General features: G+C 42.2%; 2 protein-coding genes across 3 annotated transcripts in view; one reads left to right on the forward strand and one right to left on the reverse strand.

The window, feature by feature from the left end:
* The window catches only part of Erich1 (glutamate-rich 1), a gene marked incomplete at its 5' end in the record, with an annotated part of 52,793,804 nt that overhangs the window by 46,311,657 nt on the left and 6,462,389 nt on the right, over nucleotides 1-19,758 (forward strand).
* Nucleotides 1-19,758, reverse strand: part of Kat6a (lysine acetyltransferase 6A) — an 81,367-nt gene that overhangs the window by 24,741 nt on the left and 36,868 nt on the right. For all 3 annotated transcript variants that reach the window (XM_087588441.1, XM_087588440.1, NM_001100570.4), the window contains 6 exon segments: nucleotides 16,406-16,514; nucleotides 10,838-10,953; nucleotides 10,289-10,370; nucleotides 7,809-7,944; nucleotides 6,060-6,373; nucleotides 3,622-3,740 (listed from right to left, as the gene is read on the reverse strand). In XM_087588441.1, the coding sequence (XP_087444567.1) occupies nucleotides 3,622-3,740; nucleotides 6,060-6,373; nucleotides 7,809-7,944; nucleotides 10,289-10,370; nucleotides 10,838-10,953; nucleotides 16,406-16,514 (876 nt within the window).

The following is a 19,758-nucleotide window of genomic DNA, read 5'->3' on the forward strand; positions in this document are numbered from 1 at the left end:
CAAGTGAGACCAAGCTCTTCCTGAGACACCTTAAAACAAAAGACGATTATTTCTGGATAAAACTCACTGTATCACCAGCGAGTTCCAGGACTCCTCCGACCATTAAAAACAGTACAGAAACACACTGAAAATGATTAAAATGCAATTTTGTAAAAAGATTTAAAGGCTGATCTTTAAACTGCATTCTAGGTTGTAAGTACTCTAATCTATAAAGTAAGATCCTTTCATCTGCCTTTGCACCTCACAACAACAGTCGTCGTTTAGGAAAATAGATTAACCAAATACCAGAACTCAAAGCTACCTTCCTGAAGTCTGGATTAAATAGGAAGTAAAAAGCTAAAACGTGCACCTGTTGTGATACAGCCTGCCATGGGAGAGTCCTCCCATTGGCCCCCCAGTGCTCCTCCAGTCGGATGCCCGATGAGAACGTGGAGACCCAGTTCCAGTATAACTGCTTACACATCCCCACAGGTAAGAGGCAGACAGACAGACCCTCTGCCCACACACCTTTACCTGCTGGCTGTGCAATGCTCTGGCACATGCGCTCATGCACACATACTCCACCCCCTCCCCACCTCAATTCCCCTGTGTAGCCTTCAGAGGAAGGATCTTCCACTCACAGGTTAAGTCAACAACTCTACATGAGGAAGCAAGCAACTACACATGCGCTCGCTCACTCGCTCGCTCACTCGCTCACGTACCTTGCCCTATCCATTACTGAATTACCACAAAGTCATCTGATGCTCTGCCCACCTCCTGTGTGCTGGGATTACGGGTGTGTGCCACCACCATTTGATCTTGTGTGGGACCACCCTAGGACTGTGTGCTGTCTAGGCAAGCACTCTTACCAATGGAGGCAGACATCCAGTCTGAGGAAAACCAACCTCAATCAGAGTAAAATCTTGTAATTTCATTTGAGGGCTTCCCCAAACGGATTAATGATAAAAAGCAAACCCAATCCCAACTTGTGGCCTGTTTCTCCAGTTTCACTATTCACCCCTAGTCAGCAGTTCCTCAGTTTTATTCTCTGTGACCCTGACGTTTCCCAGGCCAGTCCGCGTCACTCTTCTTCAGTCTTGCTGACTCTTCTCACACTTGTAGAGCACTGCTTTGAAAACACCTTCCTTTTCTACTAGCTTCTGAACACAGCCATGCAATACAGCCCAGGAAGCCCTATTACAATCTCCCATTGCACTCTTCCTTCCTCTCTAGGACCGATTTGTATTCTGTGTTCTCTGAAGAGACTGAAAGCTCCGCGTCTGTATCTTTATCTGCTCAATACAAAGCCAGACACACACATTGTAAAGAAAACGATCTCCTGGAGAAAGATCATTAAAGCAGAATTTCTGTCGTTTCCACTTCACATGTTAATGACTTAGACATACAATATCTAGCTGTTTGTGTCCTCCATGCAAGACAGACGCTTACTAAACTGCTGTGGGGTGTCCTTCTCTTGGGTCTCCACCGTCTTCAGAATCCCTCCTTAGGTTTGCTTACTGTGCTGTGTGCTGCATGAACCAAACAGTGAAGAGCTGGGGGTAACGTTCAGCCTTGATTACCAACCTGACAGGATCTGCAATCATCAGACACATGCCTACTGCACATTTCCAGACCAGTTTAACTGAAGAGGAAGACCCCCAAACTCAGACTGCACAAAACCTCCTGACAGGTGGCCGTAACATAAAGAAGCCAGAGGGAAAGCCATGCTTGCCTTTGTTTCTTCCTACACTGAGGCTTGTCGAGGTGACGGTGCTGTGGTCCTCCCGACAGCAGCCTCTTCACGTTTCCAATGCAGGCTGCCTATGAGGCAGCAGAAATCTTCTAGAGCTTTAATACTAGACCCACAGACACGGCTCATCCATCCAATCCCTACTGTGTAAGCTAATATACTAAATCCCTTTGTGGTGCACGCACACACACGCACCATAGACTACTGGACTGTTCTCTTGTGGAGCTTCACCTCTTAACCTGGAGACCCACACACACTACTGGCCATATTACTAGTGTATGTTGTCTTGGAGCTCAGCAGTCCCTTTAACTCTCTAGTCATCTTTTCCTTCACATGCCTACTACACTTATTCTCATCCCAGCAGAAACTTTATCCAGTAAATAAAGCCTTGACTGCAGGCTAACCCCTCCATTTATAGCAGTAAATAAAGGCAAACTGTCACTCCTAAGGCACTTAAATCCTAGACATGAATAAATTCAAACTGGATGCTAGTGCAAGTCTTTTATCCCAACACTTAGAAGACTGAGGCAGGCTTTGAAATCAAGACTAAGCTGGTCTACACAGTAAGCTCTGGGCTAGCCAAGGCTACATGGTAAGACCCTGTCTACATACATACATACATACAACTTGAGAGATGAGGAGCAGCATGGAGGAGAGACAGCAGAGAGGGGGTGGTGAGTGACAGAGTGGGCGGCTAACAGTGTTTTACCCGTGGTTTGAGTTGGGAGGGCCCCTCTGGAAAGCTGTGATCTAGAGAAAGTAAACAGTGAGTTAACTAGGCACGCGTGGACATGAGAACACAAGCGCTACGGTAAGACTGTATTTGGTGTGGCCTGAGGAAAGAAGGTGTCTGGGGCTGGGGAAGCCTAGGCAAGGGTGGAAGGACAGCAGCCAGAGAGGGAAGTGTGCACCACAGCACCCACATCTTGAGGGTATGGATACAGATGTGGTTTGTTAAAAATTCTACGTAGGGCTAAGAGACACTGGAGGTATTCCGAGCAGAAAAGTGGCACAATCCAACTTAGGTCACAAAATAAGTTACTCTGTGTAAAGAACAAGGCTAGAGATGGAGGCAAGGCAGCGAGGGAAGAGTGAAGGCCAGAGGCAGTCTGCAAACTATGGTAATACCCAAAAACCAAATGATGGAAGCTCTGAAGCAGGAAGCAGCAGTCACATCCTGGGTACATTCTGAATGTGCTAATGGCTCCAATGTATAGGTAATAATAAGGAGCCAAAAACGCCACCTGTTTGTGCATGCAAATGTGTAGCCACACTGTTACCGTGTGGCTCTTCATGTCTCCCCAAAGCCAGCTTATGGCACTACTGGGAAATGAGAGAACCCTTAACGTGTGTGGCTCTGAAGAAGGGAGTTGGGTCACTGGGCACACCTTTGGAGGGATTACCAGGAGCCATGTTCCTGCCATTTGCTCATTACCATGATGTACTATCTTTTAACCTAAAGAGTTTTTACTCACACAACAAAAGATCATGAACAACTGGAGAGTTAGCTCGGCAGCAGAGGATCTGGGCTAGATTTGCAGCACCTACATGGCAGCTCACAGTGATCTGTAACTCAGTCCCAGGAAACACGCAAATGGTATACAGGTTTACATGCAGGCAAAGTACTCATACATATAACAAACAATAATAGTAAAATAACCAACTTTACTTAATGCAGGAAGAAAATATAGTATGCTTCCTTAATATTGGTAACCAAAGCAATGTTGTTCTTGGCAAAACCTCAGCAGCTGCAGTCTGAAAGGAATCCCAGAACGAGGCAAGCTGCGCACATCCTGCACGCACAGCTATTTCTTGTTCTACCCAGCAGCACTCAGGGCCGCTTGCTCTACGTTACAGGCCCTTGACTGTTTAGCCTGAATATACAATTTTACCTGCAGTGCTTGTTCTTGGATATCACGAAATAATTCCATATCTCTTTCCGTCATGATTTCTTGGCTCCCAAAAAGCCGCTCCTCACTTTCCTGTTTGCTTTCCCAGCCGTCCTGATTGTCTACACAAAAAGAAAGGACTCACGTGTTATTTGTACTGTCTTCAATTTAATAAAGATTTCAGTATGGAGACTTTAACATTACTTATGTTCTACCCAAGAAAAGGACAGCATTAAAGTGACTCTCAGAAACATTATTCAAGTATTAACAATCTGTCCTTCTAGTAAAAAAAGACCCAAATTGTCTTAAATTTTCCTAAAAATGACATAACCAAACTTAAATTCATTAAAAGATTAATTTCAACAGACAGAACAAGAAAAGGGTCTAAAGAGCAGAAATGTTATTTTGAAAGTGTGACTATTGACACTTTTAGCATGAATTTAATGCATCAACAATCACCACACAGACTTCAAAAGAGCTATGTTAACTGATACCAGGAAATACTAACTCCCTTCACATTCTGGGTGCCCTGTTAAAGCACAAACTCCACAAACCTGAGGACCACAGATGATAATCCTCTGGGTAAGTATGAAAAATTATGATAATCATCCACTAAATGATGGCTCTTCCTCAACTGGGCAAAATAATTAGTGAAGGGAGTATGGGGATTATGCAGATCATTATCCTTTGCTTTGAAGATGACACTCTGGTGACCTCCTCTTTGAGTATGGCTGAAAAGACCAATCAGTGACAGTTCTTTTCAAATTGACTGCATATACTGGCTCTGTGATTCATTTAGTACAATAAGAAAAAGAAGACAAAAACTCAAGGATGACAACATTCTCAAACTGAAAAGACAGTACAATCTAACGTAACCGAGTAGTTTTAATGCCCCTAGTGCACAGCACAGATGGATACAGGCACAGACCGAGATTGCATTCCGTGACACTGTACAAGATGATGCACAAATTGGATCTTAGTATTTACAATGCATAAATAAAATCATAGAGCCTACTAAAGTAAGATGCACCAATGACTGACGCTTCATGCTCGTTCTCTACATATTTTTTACATATTTGCTAAAACAACTTCTAGCTCTAAGCTTCCAGGAGATTCTTTTAATAATCCATTTCCAATGGATTCCATTCCAATGAAAATTCTAGAAGTCCTTCTGCACGTCTAACATAAATGGACTGTGCATCATTCTGGATGACCATGCTCCAACTGAAGTTCATCCAGAGTCTAGCATGGGAAGTCTTGATGCGAGCAGTAACTGACCAGCACTCTGATGAGAGTCAAGTCAGTCAGTTACAGAACAGAGGGTCAGAGAGGGATGAGGACTCCTCCCCTGGACCAACCAACCATTCACATATGCAGGAATGAAGAAGCAAATAACACAATCACTTGTTCATGGAACATTTGAGAAGGAAAACCAAAATTAAATTCTCTTGCAGTACCTTAAAACTTAAAAACTTGCAGACCTTAAAACTTAAAAACAAAACAAAACAAAACTTTATTGGGGGTGGGGGAGAGCTGCAGTTGGGATATATTATGTGAAAGAAGAGTAATTTAAAAAAATGTTAGAAATCTATATTCATAACTTCATGGTTTTAAACAACAAATTCAACTCTCATGAAATAAAAATAAATAAATAAAATAAGACGACAACAACAACAATGACAACAACCCTTTCTTGTAGTAAGACCCCGGACCTTTGGTCCCCGTGATCCAGTTTCTTCTTATTTTCCAAATTTTTCTCAGAGCTCTTTCAACTTCATGACCTGACGATTTTGTCTTAACTCAAGCCTCACAACAGAGACTGTTTAAGGCCGTAAGTGTGTGACCTGAGTTATCTACCATGCTACTGAGCCCTTTCCACAGGTCATTCCTCTTCTGAGAGGTTGGAAATCAGTCTAAACAGCCTGTCAGGCTGGAGCTCTATAGGAAGCCCCTTCTCTCACTGTTTAATATGCGAAAACTTACAAATACACTTCCAGGATCTAAAGTAGAAAATCAGACACACATCATCCTGCATATATTTTACTCTTTCCTGTATACCTCAGTGAACAGCAGTTTAACCATGCCTGCTCTTTCTAATTTCCTTGCAGAAATAAAGCAAAACCCACAGTGCTTCAAGTGTCACAATTTTGCAACTTTACCCCAGCTCTAATTCCTGACACAGTACCACATGAGTATGTACCTTTAATAAATTCTTCTACACCACTTTTGTTTTGACACAGAGTCTCGCTACGTATTCCAGGCTGGTCTTGAACATGTGGTCCTCCTGCCTCAGACTCTCCAGTGCTACGATTACAGGTCTGTGCCATCAGGCTTGTCCATAATTTTTACAATGAAATGTAAACTATTCTAAATGACTATTGTTAATGCAAATAATAATACACTTTGGAATGTTTGTTTCTAAGCTTGGTTCAATCTTTTACCTGTGGGCCAATGTGAAGTACTTGATTTTCTGTTGCCCTTTTTCCTGATTCTGAGCTCAGAGTAGTCTACCGCCTCCCCTCGGGCTTTCCGCCCATCAGGAGAAGGGGTGAAGAATTTGGTAAGGCCATCAATGAGCCCTTTGGTTTTCTTGTTGAACTTCAAGGGGGCACTGCTATCTCTGCAGAAGTCCAAGCCATCTATCCGCTCTAAATAGCCTTCTTCTGAGGATGACGCAGACTGGCTGGATACAGTGATTTTACGTTTCCGACCCCTTCCAGGACCAGTTCGAACTTTGCTAAAGGGACCTTTTGATCTAAAGAATCAAACAGGAGAAAAAATATAACTATTAAAAAGAAATCATCATAAGCTTTGTGTTTAATATAAAATATAAACTTAGAAAATAATCTATAGCTTTATTTTTTTTTTTTTTTTTGGTTCTTTTTTTCGGAGCTGGGGACCGAACCCAGGGCCTTGCGCTTCCTAGGTAAGCGCTCTACCACTGTGCTAAATCCCCAGCCCCATTATTTTTTAAATATACTTATATTAGACTTCTAGCACTCAGAAAGCAGAGACAGGTGGATTTCTGAGGTGAGTTCAGGCAAGCCTGGTCTACACAGCAGATTCCAGGCCAGCCAGAACTGCACACTGAGACCCTGGATAAAAGAACAGAACAAAAGAGAGGAGGAGGGCGGGAGGGAGGGAGGGAGGGAGGGAAATTATCAACTAATATTATCTTAGAACCATCTAATTCCGGGAAGCCTAGTGGGAAGAAACCTAAAGCAGAATTTCAAACACATGTTCACACCATTTGTTACAAATATACATATAGGACAAAATATCTCTCTGGCACATGAATTAGATTAGTGAACACGTAGCTTTCAGAATTATAAAGCCCTCTAATTCTGTGATCACTGTACCAAAGAGCTATACTTTCAACTCTTAAAACAAAGATAGGTTTACTTTCTGATACCAGAAATCAAAAGATCATTTTAAAAAGGCAAATTAGAGCTTCTTATGAGATGAAAAACACAGATTAGAATGTTGGTTCTAAAAATGTCAGGTTGCTAATGCTCATATATTTCTGTTATATCACCTTCACGATAGTATTAAGTGTAGGAAAGATACATAAATAATTTGATACTAAAAGAGGTTCACAGATTTAAAACATTTTATATGAACAAAAATGGACTACTGTAAAAGTTTTCCTAACAGACAGAAAGCTACTGAAACCTGTCCCCCACCTCCAGCAATAGCCTTGTTTCCCAGTCTACAACGTGTGACTTTGATGACTGATGAAAATATGAAACTGAGACTTGTCACCTCAGTAAGACCTTACCCAGTCATCTGCTCGTGTCTACTATAAACAATCAAGGCTGCTGCTTCTCACGAGCAGAGACTTAAGCATCAGAGTTTGGTGCCAGACTTAGGTTTTAACCCCAGCTCAGCACTTAATGTGTAACTGTATGCAAATTAATTTCTCTATGTCTTAACTTCCACTTTTGAAAAATAAAGGTAACAACTGCATCAACACCCCACTAGGTTGCAGGGAGACCTGAACGACTCAACACAAAAGGCACTTAGCGCAGGGCCTGCAGGGCACTTCATTAAGAGCTGGCGAAATCAGCATGTCCTACAGAAGTGCCAGTTACAACACTGGGCTCCTCTGTCTTAAAAGAAACAAGCGACTCCTCCACTATAGAGAAGGCCCTATCCTTTTCTCCCCTCACCTTGCCATAAGTACAACTTACACCGTGCTTTGTTTCTTTAACCTGTTTTTTGGACGTCCTATTGGATTAGCATAGCGCCGTTTTATCTGTGCTGCCTTCTTTTGTAGCAGTTTCCGTCCTTTTTTCCTGGGTCGGCATATCTGACATATCCACATGCCTGTAAAAGAATAAAATTCTATACAAAAGTGTAGCTCAAATATACTCAAAGGTCTCACAGATCCCAACCCCTCGAGGTTAGTTTAAGAACTATGTGAAAAACCTAATGAACTGCTCTTGGGGCAGGAAGAAAGCCACTGAAAACACAGACACACACCTATGGACAGCTCAAAGAAATTCACACACACCTCAAGGCAAATGGACAGGAACCACTGATTCTCCATCAAAAATATCTGCTGTAGCCAGGTGTGGGGGCACACACCTTTATTCTAGCAGAGGTAGGTAGAGCTCTGTGAGTTCTGGGACAGCAAGAGCTACACAATAGAGACACTGTGTCTCAAAATGGGAGGGGGGGTGTGATTCTATTCTAGTAGGTCCCAGATATTAGTATCTAATTATTAGGCTATAATAAAAGGCCTTTTTTTCCTAGAATAAGGTTGCTTCCAGGACAAGGAAGGGGGAACACATTAGTTTTGAAGATCATATAATGTCACAATGCCAGAAGTCACTCATGGAGGGATGTCAATTTCAAGGTATTTCTAGTAGGCAAACAACTAAAGCAATAACCACCATCCACAGGACAAAACAGTCACCTGCTGCTACTGATTTAAAAAGTTTAATAACTAAATGTTAAGAAAGTGACAGCAGTCATTTATTTATGTCAGGATTATACTTAGTCACTTTAGGAAGAATGGTGAACTAGACCATCACCACTGGGCAACTATCACATTAAGAGCTGCATAGGCAAGAAAGATTGACAGTTGCTTGTTAGTAGGCAAAGGGGAAAACCAGTCAGGTTTCTTTACAATGCAATTAAATCATCAAAGTAACATTACTAGTAATGAGGCATATCAGTACTATCTATCTGTTGTGATACAACGAGCAGCACAAAACTCCATCTGCTCAGAGTGGAAGGTTCCTGTGAAGTAACAGACTAGTGCTCTCCACAGGCTGACGACAATGGCTGCATAATGATGCTGAGTGCGAGACCCTAAATGGCTCCTGAGTACTCTAATGAGGCCTACAGATTGTGGTCAGTCAGACGCACACTGGCTTCCTAAGTTCTGAAGTGTCTTACGGCTTCTGTGAAATGATAACAATAGGGGCTGATAAGGAGGCCATGAACCACTGTTGTCCCAGCTTTCTGTAAAAAAGACTTTCTGAAGTCTTCCTGCCTTACTCTATTATAACTTTTATAGAAGTTAAATGTACAGGAGAAACTCATTTGGAAACTTTGTCTTGAAAGATTCTCAAGATGGCCTCATGTGTCAACTTCAAATAGATCAAAGAAGAGAAAAAGAGGGTTACCCGTATTATTTAGGGTGTTTCAAGAGGTGGTAACAGGATATCTGTCATAAGGGTAACAAAAGGAAGACATATAGGCAGCTGTAAACTATGGCTGCGTCCCTTCTACCTCTAAGCAAACATTATCAAACACCCTACAGGTGTTACACTACAGGTGTCACACTAGAGCTCTTATCCCACAGGCGTGTTACTTAGGGACCATACAATCAAAAGCAAGAGTTGAAACAGCATCTATGGAGACAGAACATGGATAAACAGGTGTTCCAACTAAACTGAAACACTCTCGGCCACCACAACCCACGGAGTTATTCCTCTCAATGTTTTTTCTTTCCAAATGTGAAATGGGGTCATGAAAAGTCAGCTAGACTGGTCTGGAATTCACGTTGTTCAAGGAAGCCTTCAATTTAGGATCACCATCTCTCAGAATCCCCGGAAGTGGGAATTAAAGGTCCATGCCACTAGACATGGCTTGACATTTTCTCTTATACAAAGTATGACGAGATAACAAACAGTGCTCCATGGAGCACCCCAGTGACACCTTTCAAGGACCGGGTGTCCACAGAACCAACCAGCACTAAGCTGGCACCTACCTTAGGATTTGCAAACTTATTTGGTCACAAATTATTTGCTTAATTTCTTATAAGCAAAGTTTTGAATACATCAGGTCTGAGTCTAGGATCCTGAAAAGTACTAAGTAGTGCTACAACCAAAATAACCTAATACAGTTTTATCTCCTCCTTTAAAAGAGATTTCATGATACATGTCTAGTTAGAGACAAGCAAACATTCCAGCATAAACCATTTCATCCTTACAGACACTGCAAGTTGACAACATATCCAAACATGTTAACTAGCCTAACAAAAGTGTAGCCTACCTTTAAGATGTCAGCTGGCCTTCTATGAGAAATCAATCTCTAGGAGAAATCAATCTCTAGGAGAAATCAATCTCTAGGAGAACCAATTACTTTTCATCATAACAGAAGATAAAATGCAGCTCCACTAGCGCCCTTTCTCAGTTTGAGTTCAGAAGGAACGTCTCACCTTTTGGCATCCGTGTGAGGGGTGGGTCACAACACTCCATGTGAAAACCTCGGTCACATGAATCACAAAAGAGCATGTTATCCTTTAAAAAAAGAAGAAGAAAGAAAGGAAGGAGAAGGGAAAGATATTTCTGCTTAACTTTAGGAGACAGAAAAAATTTTGGACTTATCAGACCCGGGAAACTTCAAAGACAATAAAGTATTAAACTTCAACTTAGTAGGCGTTCTAAATTAGCAGAAATCTTTGGTGAAGAACTACAGGTTCAATATTTTCTAGTACAATAATAGGCAGGTAAGAGCTAACCCTGGTCTGTTGTAATAAAAATGGAAAAGGATAACTCGTAATTAACAAAAAATTCATAAGTCAATGTCTCTGTACTGCCAAGTGAATTGGGAACTTTCTTGAGAATAGTTTCATATCTGCAAATATATGATAAGTTGCTTTATAAATTACCCAGTCTACGTCCCAGTGAACAATATTCCAATTACTGATGTCTGCCTGGAAAAGGCTACTGAGTGGCACAGCCGTGAGAGAAGCCAAGACACTCACTGCGTTTTTGCCTTGATCGCGACAGGAGCTGCACGTTTTGCACTCGATGCACTGCCACCGCAGGGCCCTCACTCTCACTGTGAGTTCTGGGGAGAACTTTAAGCAGGATGGGTGACCTAGTAAGAGTCAAAAAATACTCCATGATGAAAATCAAAAATTATTGTTAATTATACTAAATAAATAGTATAAAAAAGTAATTAAGCTAACTATCAGATAAAGCAAGATACTCCCGGAAGCTTGCCACACAGTGTGCCACCAAGACTTGGCACTCTTTCCTAAAACCAAGTTAACATATCTGCCCACACTGTAAGTATAAAAATCATGTCCAAGCTTGTACTGAGCTGCACCGAAGTACTGTCTGTACACGTGCTGGTGTTTCTATGAACACAAACATGCCCCAGCCACAGATAAGCCGAGCACACAAAAACCTATTTACACATATTTTGTATGTAATACCCTAGAATACACAACTGCAAATGCTCTAAAGGATTGTAATTCACATTTATGCCCACTCTTGTGTCTTGTTCAAAAATATTAAAAATTGTTTGTCAGTGTAGACACGTATGTATGTCACAGTGGGCAAGTAGCAGTTAGAGGACAATTTAGTAGAGTTGATTCCCCTCCACCTCTGCAAGGATCTGAGGAGTCCCCAGGCTCCCATCTTTACCTGCTGAGCCGTCTTGCCAATCCAAATCGTATTATTATAATACTTATTTATTCACTGTGTGAGCACACACATGCACGCACAGAAGTCAAGGACACTTTGCAGGAGCTGGTCCTCCCCTTCTGCCATTGGAGTCTTAAGCATCATACGTGGCTTGCCTGGTTTGGTAATTGTCCCTCTACTCACTGACCCATTTCACTGGTTATGATCTCATTTTTTAATAGGAACAGTTTAGTTTTATAATTTTAAAACATAGACTAAAGGGCTGGGGATTTAGCTCAGTGGTAGAGTGCTTGCCTAGGAAGCGCAAGGCCCTGGGTTCGGTTCCCAGCTCCGAAAAAAAAGAAAAAGGAAAAAAAAATAGACTAAAAACACCAAAATTTAGGTAATTACATGCTCATGGTTTAAGCAGTATTTGCTGGGATCTGAATTTACAACAGCTGGAGGGACGGGGTAGAGGGAAGGGAGACTCCTCTCCCACAAGTTAGTTATCACTTTGATTCTCCAGTTTTCAGACTCAATTAAGTCTTGTTCTTAAGATAACTCCTTTAGTTGTCTTTCTTCTTTTGTGAGAGGAGAGCTAGTTGGATCTTGTCCCCCACTTTGGTTTTAAAGGTGTCTTTTATGAGACAGGAAGTCCATCATCAAAACACGCACACTGAAGACAAGCAGGAGAGAAAGTGAGCCCAGACACCATCTTATAGCTAGTTTCATGTTCTATCCTCCCAAAACTAGCTGAAAGTCACCGCCGTAGATGATGCCGTCTGTTTGTTTTCATTATTTAATAACTCTAGTAACCTCCATATTCTTATTCTTCTGACTGATTCTGTGCTACTGATGTGATGAAAGAAAGATTACCTCCACGACCATTTCCCTATTGTTAATACCCACTGGTCGGTTTTTTCAACTTGAAACAATCCTAGATGTATCTTAGCAGAGATCCCTAACTGGGAAACTGCCTCTATCAGACTGGTTAGCAGAGATCCCTAACTGGGAAACTGCCTCTATCAGACTGGTTAGCAGGGATTCCTAACTGGGAAACTGCCTCTATCAGACTGGTTAGTAGGGATTCCTAACTGGGAAACTGCCTCTATCAGACTGGTTAGCAGGGATCCCTAACTGGGAAACTGCCTCTATCAGACTGGTTAGCAGAGATTCCTAACTGGGAAACTGCCTCTATCAGACTGGTTAGCAGGGATCCCTAACTGGGAAACTGCCTCTATCAGACTGGTTAGCAGGGATCCCTAACTGGGAAACTGCCTCTATCAGACTGGTTAGCAGAGATTCCTAACTGGGAAACTGCCTCTATCAGACTGGTTAGCAGAGATTCCTAACTGGGAAACTGCCTCTATCAGACTGGTTAGCAGAGATTCCTAACTGGGAAACTGCCTCTATCAGACTGGTTAGCAGGGATTCCTAACTGGGAAACTGCCTCTATCAGACTGGTTAGCAGAGATTCCTAACTGGGAAACTGCCTCTATCAGACTGGTTAGCAGGGATTCCTAACTGGGAAACTGCCTCTATCAGACTGGTTAGTAGGGATTCCTAACTGGGAAACTGCCTCTATCAGACTGGTTAGCAGGGATCCCTAACTGGGAAACTGCCTCTATCAGACTGGTTAGTAGGGATTCCTAACTGGGAAACTGCCTCTATCAGACTGGTTAGCAGAGATTCCTAACTGGGAAACTGCCTCTATCAGACTGGTTAGCAGAGATTCCTAACTGGGAAACTGCTTCTATCAGACTGGTTAGTAGGCAAGTATGAACTACACTGTCTGGATTAATGACTGATGTGAGCGATGCCACCACTGGGCAGTTGGTTCCTAGGTGCTAGAAGAAAGCAGGCTGAGCAAGCCATAAGCAGTGCTCTTCCACGGCCTCTGCCTGAGCTCCTGCCCTGACTTCCCTTCTGATGGACTGTGATGTGAGTGTAAGCTGAGTAAGATGAACCCTTCCCTCCCCAGCTTTTTTGTGCATAACACTTCATCCCAGCAAGAGAAACCCTAAGGAAGACATCCTGGTTATAGTGTTTTCTTATTTTAAATGAGCATCAGAGGAAAAAAAACACCTCCTGAAAGTAAGACTGGTAAAGTAGACATTTTCAGTCTGACTGGTTGAAATGTACAGGCAAACTCTTCTAAAAGCCCTGGCGTCTCTCACATCCAGAGCCACTAAGAAAGTGCACACACTCCCTTGTATTTCACTCATAGCGTGCATTTTCCGTCTCCCTACTGTTTAGCGTGCTTTCCTGTTGTTCTACAGTGGTGCTCTTTTTAGTCGTTCTTGCATAAGCTGCCTGTCCACAGACTTTTATGCTTAGAAGTGTAAAACTATTTCTTTTTACTCACAAGGAGTTTGGACCTCTCCCATATTTAATGTAATTATTTTCCGCAAACTATTCTTGCTCTTTTTATTTTAGGTTATACATGTGTTAAAATAGTTTAGAGATTGTTAATGTACATATCTGCTGTGTCCATGATGTCTTCCCCTGCCCTCCAGGATAGTCAGTCTCCAAGCTCCCTCCCCCTATGTAGATTTGTTCTCATACTGAGTACAGTTGATCTGTATAACCAATACAATGTTGTTGAGATGACAATATGACTTCTAATTCAAGACTCTTGTTTTTTATATACTTAGATATATGCTTAGAGAACTGATAAGCATATGGTGTGGAAAGCCACACAGCCTTATCTATAGGTCCACATGACAAAACCCTGAGGCTTCTTGTCACCAGGCATCAACTTTAATCTGCCAGTCAGGTGAAGAACCATCATGGAAGCCTTGGGTGTCTGAAGCACCAATTAAAATCTTAAGTATGTCCCCACAAGATATCGAGTCAAACTGCCCAGATAAGCTACTTCTGAATTCCCAAAGCACAGAAACAGTGTAAAACTGAAATGTCTGTCATCAATATAAGCTGCACAGTCTTAGATTAATTTATTTCTGTAGCAATAGACAAGCTGTTATTTTTAGAAACTTTTAAATTAAAACCCTAGCAAATTAAAAAAAAAAAAAAACATCCTCAAACTGACCAAACCCAAAGTCTATATACATCTCAATTAACATTTCTATACAGTTATAATAGGAACTTCAAGATGGATTTTACACTTTTACTATCAAATATTCTTATGTATTTATCCACTACCAAAAGTGAAAAAAATCTTGACACTAAGTACTGGAAAAACAATTAACTTTATGCTCTCTTTCCTAATTCATAAAATTAATTTTTGAGAAGGGCTCCATTATAAAGCAGTGAGGGTCTCACTGCACTGTACAGCATGCTGCCATACTTATCTAGTCACTAGGAAACCTACCCAGAACTCGTTTTTGCATATTATATTGTACTACATGTGCTCTCTTAGCACTCGAGATGTATTCCCATCTCCTTCTAAGGCTTCCATGAACACAAAGGCATGAGCTGGGAATGTAGCTCACTTGGTTAGTAAGGTACCTGCCTGATATGGGTAAAGCCCTGGGTCCCACTGGTAGAGTGAGGAGCAGGGACTGCAAAGCTAAAAGTTCACTTAGACACCTTTCCACCTACACTCTAGAGTGAGATGCACTGGGCATGCTCTGGGAATCTATGAGGCAGAAATGAGATGACAAAGGTCATCTTCCCCCTGCCTAGCACTGTTTCCTAACATGAGCGAAGTCATGAAGACGGCCGCGGCCTGCTGTGCACTAGGTAGTGAAGATGGTCGTGTTAGCATCTCAGGACCCAGAACCTGTAAGCTCCATGAAGTCCTCCCATCTCCAACTCCCTACTCTGTAACAGTGGAGAAAGGGAGGGCAGCCCCACAGTTTGGCTGTCACTTCTGCAGGAGCCTTCGGCTCCAAAGCCTAACTTACCAGCCCTTCCAGCTATCTCACAAATACTAATTCCAACATCACATTTGCCCTCTGTTTTCTGGCCCAAGTCCTGAATGTTACTCTTAAAAAGCACTAAAAATGAAAGCAATCATTAAAGATATCGATTTATTAAAACCTCCTGTAAAGTCTTGTGCATTCTTAAATATACAGTAAGACTATCTGTAGAACCAGCAAGTTAGATGATTCTAAAAAATCTTTCTCTAGGCCCAGGATTTCATAGGCTCAAAAACCTCAGTGTCAACAATATCCCAATGTGACAATCTGGAAAAACAAGTCTTTATCTTTCTGGTCCTACGCATCAAGCCTGAGACAAATCAAGAATGAAAAGTACTTACGCTGTATATGTGTGCACACCTGAGTGTACAGGCAAACGTGCATGAGGGAAGCTGTCTCCCTTGGCTACAGTTCCTGAGGAACCATCCACCTTTTTCTGAGTCAGGGTCTCACTGGCCTGGAGCCCCGGGGATCTCCCTGCCCCCACCCAGCAGTGCTAAGATTACAGATGCACATTAGCGCCCTGGACTTTCTATGCTGTTCCAGAGGTTGAATCAGGTCTTCGAGTTTGCACATCAAAAACTTTACTGACTAAGCTCTCTTACCAGCCTGAATTGTGTTTATTGAAAGATAAAATAAACTTTAAACGGACTGCTATGACTTAAATAAGTACTCAATAATGAACTTTAACCAACTAAGCAAAAGAAAAGAGTTGACAGACATTTACAGGACACTTGAAACACAACCAACAGTACATCCCAGCTACTTGAGCCCTCTGCAGTGTGAAGGCTCTGCAGTGTGAAGGCTCTGCAGGGTGAAGGCTCGGCAGGGTGAAGGCTCGGCAGGGTGAAGGCTCTGCAGGGTGAAGGCTCTGCAGGGTGAAGGCTCTGCAGGGTGAAGGCTCTGCAGGGTGAAGGCTCGACTGTTACTGAAAGCCAGGACTGGGTTAGCACATGCTTGTGCTACCATGAATACTGCCTTATTTAAGCAGCCTTCTCCTTGGCTGGCAGATGTATAAGAGGAAAACAGGAAGCCACTTACCGCTATTGCCACAGTCTGCGCAGGAGATGAGGTCCTCAGGCTTCTTTTCCCGGTTTTGTTCTTTTGTACCAAGACAGAAACTACAGATGGGGATTGGTTCAGCAACCGGCTGCAGAGAAAACAAAATTGATTCCACTACTAGTACTTTTTTTAGTATGAGCATAAAATTAAAGTTAACTTTACATTCTAGTCTAAATTTATATAACTATGAAACAATTATATCATTCTTTGTAAAATTCCTACTTAGTAAGTTTCCATAAAGCTTGCTTTTGCCCAAGTGTAAGCACAAAAAAAAAAAAAAATGTATCTGGGATCTTACCATATCTGGGATGCATGTGCTCTGGGAAACATATGCACAAGCATAATGTAGGGCGGAGCACTAAGCACACTAAGAAACAGACGATAAACTATTATTCTATGCAGTCCTGGCACTAAAAGAGAAACTCTGGTGGTGATCTGGAGGAGGACAAGATCAGCACTCCTTACACTCCTGTTATGGGCACTTAGTACACTTAGTCAGCTGGTCAAAGGACAAGGGCATACAAAGCAAATACAAGTGTCTAAGCTTCTCTCCAAAGTGCTTTCCCCCAGCCCTACTCGTGATGGAGGGAAAGGCAACCCAGGCAGTATTGAGAGAAGGGCTCTATGAACGGGCTGCTACAGCCAGAGTTTAAGTGCATGGATTTTGTGTAAGGGAAAGAAAAACAAAACAAAACAGAAAAGGGGTGGATCATTCGTGAAAGCTGAAGAAATTGGTCTTTTAATGTCAACAGTATGTATATATTACTTTCCACTTGGAAGTTTTTTAAAGATTTTTTTAGTGTATATGATTGTTTTACCTACATGTATGTGCATACGTACATGACCAGAAGAAGCTGTCGGGTCCTCTAGAACTGAAGTTACAAATGGCTGTGAGCCATGTGGTCCCTAAGCACTGAACCTGAGTCCTCTGCAAGAGCAGGATACTTTCAACTAGGCCATCTCTCCAGTCTGAGATTTTCAATTGTTATTTATCAATTTTTTTTATCCTTAAAAGGGATAAAAGAAATGTATGGTTGAAGAGAATCGTTCAATCGCTGTGTATGAGTTTGTGTGTGGTGTCAGGTGTGTACCACTGCATGCTTGTAGGCGACAGAAAAACATCAGGTATTTTTTGGTCCTTGCCTTTTAACCTGCTCAGACAGGGTCTCGTTTGCTCCTGCATTCACCAGGCTACTTAATCCATGAACTTATGGGTATTCTGTCTCCATTTCCTATCTCACTGTAGAAGCCTTTATGCAGGTGCTGAGGATGTGACATATTTATGCTTGCCTGGCAAGCATTTTACCTCTAAGCCACTTCCCAAACCTTTATTCTTCAGGCAAAAGAAAAGAATCAGTAAGAAGTACGGAGCCAGGTGAAGCTGGGCGTGTGGCTCAGTTAGTAGTTCCTCCCCTCTGACATCGTATCTTCATCCCTCAAGCTTCTATCCACTTCTATCCACTCCATGTCACTGGATACCTTCTGCTGTCATCTGCTTGTTCGTGTCATTAAAGCCATTCTCGGCCTATCCTCTCAGCCTATCCTCTCTCCTAAATCCTGAACACTAATATCCAGATTGCCACAAGTACTTCAGGAAATACAGGGCTACCACACATCTAATCAATATTTATTCATTGATTTAAATTTAAATGTTAACTTTCCAATCAAAACATACGGGGCTGGGGATTTAGCTCAGTGGTAGAGTGCTTACCTAGGAAGCGCAAGGCCCTGGGTTCGGTCCCCAGCTCCGAAAAAAAGAACCCAAAAAAAAAAAAAAAAAAGAAAAAACATACTAGAGGGGAGGAGGGGGAGAAAAAAAAAAGCATACTAGAAAAATACAGTGCACTTTTACTGGGAGGAAAAATACACTGTACATGTGCTTGAGTCAATGCCCACAGACCCACCGTCCACGTCACAAGAACATTATACCCCAGCAGTCATTTCTAATGCACTTGCTTCCTTTCTTCCCAACGACAGCCATCCTGGCACAGTGCATAACAGCAACTGGAAAGAAAAAACTGCACCTAAAGACCTCAACACAGTTCTTGTCAGCGACACTGGAAAAACTACAGTCAGACATGAACACTGTTGTGAAAGGAACAGAAAGCGGAACGAAGCTGCTAAAAAATACCATATGGTTCCAAGACATGCTAAGTACTTCAGGTATGAAACATAAACCTATTTAAATGTGGAAGAGTGAACAAAAACAGTCAAACACTCAGGAAGCAAGCAAGAACAGAAGCAAGTAGGAGTGCACTGTGGGGCAGGGCCTGGAGCTGCCCCCACTGTGCTTGGTAACTCTAAAGACACTTCACTTCAAGCCACCACAGCTCCTAGTACACAACAGCCAACAGTAATGAACAACGCCAACACAGAACGATTTCATACCAAAGGCTTAGAGAAAAGGGTGACTTTTAAAGCATGGATAAAGACTGGTTTTAGCCAGAATAGAACAGCGACACCCCCCACCCCCAGAGGAAGAGCAAAAATAGGGAAAAGTTGAGGACGCCATTTCTTATCACTTTATTTCTGGAAAATGAGAAATAGGATCACCTGCTAAAAGTGGGCCAAGGGTTGGCTAGATAAAATGTTCTACAACATAAGAAAGCAGTAAGTGATAGAAATGGTGCAGAAGTAAGACGGCTAGAGCCAAGAAGCAAATAACAAAAACACTGCCTATCAAACTGGAGAATGGAGTAGTTAACTTTATAACTACAAGAACCAGAGTTTGGCTCTGACCACCCATATAAGTAATCTTCCAATGAATAAAATGTTTTAAAATTTAAGCAAATGTATTTTAAAATGATCTGCCTCACCTAGAATCCAGAGTGTAAAGTTTCAAGTGAAAATAAAAATGGTGCTGCGGTTCAAATCAGACCTAACTCCCTGAAAAGTGTCTGGTGTGCCCTGTGTGCTCCTGGTAGTGGCACTGCTGTTAATAATCCTTTTAACAACTAGCACTGGGCTTTGTTCATCCCAAGCCATCTTTACAGAGGTCATCCAAATCTGCAGCCAGACAAACTGGCTGCCTTGTTACTTGCTACATGAAAACCAATGACGTATACGTATGACTAGACCTACCCTGGGTTCTTGAGAGGGAGGGAGGAATACATGAAACATGAGAACAGGAGGAGACTCGAGAGAGGAAAGAGATCAGTAAGAGGAAGGCATGGAATGGGGAGAAGAGCAAGGGAAGGGAGGAAGAAAGAATGTAATATGGGGCTAAAACTGGCTCAGTGGGTAAAAGCACTGGCTGCTCTGGACATGGGTTCAATTCCCAGCCCTCATGCAGCAGCTCAAAACTGACTGTAACTCCAGTCCCAGAGATCTGA

Source organism: Rattus norvegicus, chromosome 16 (genome assembly GCF_021556685.1).
Source record: "Rattus norvegicus strain SHRSP/BbbUtx chromosome 16, alternate assembly SHRSP_T2T, whole genome shotgun sequence".
Lineage (NCBI taxonomy): Eukaryota > Metazoa > Chordata > Mammalia > Rodentia > Muridae > Rattus > Rattus norvegicus.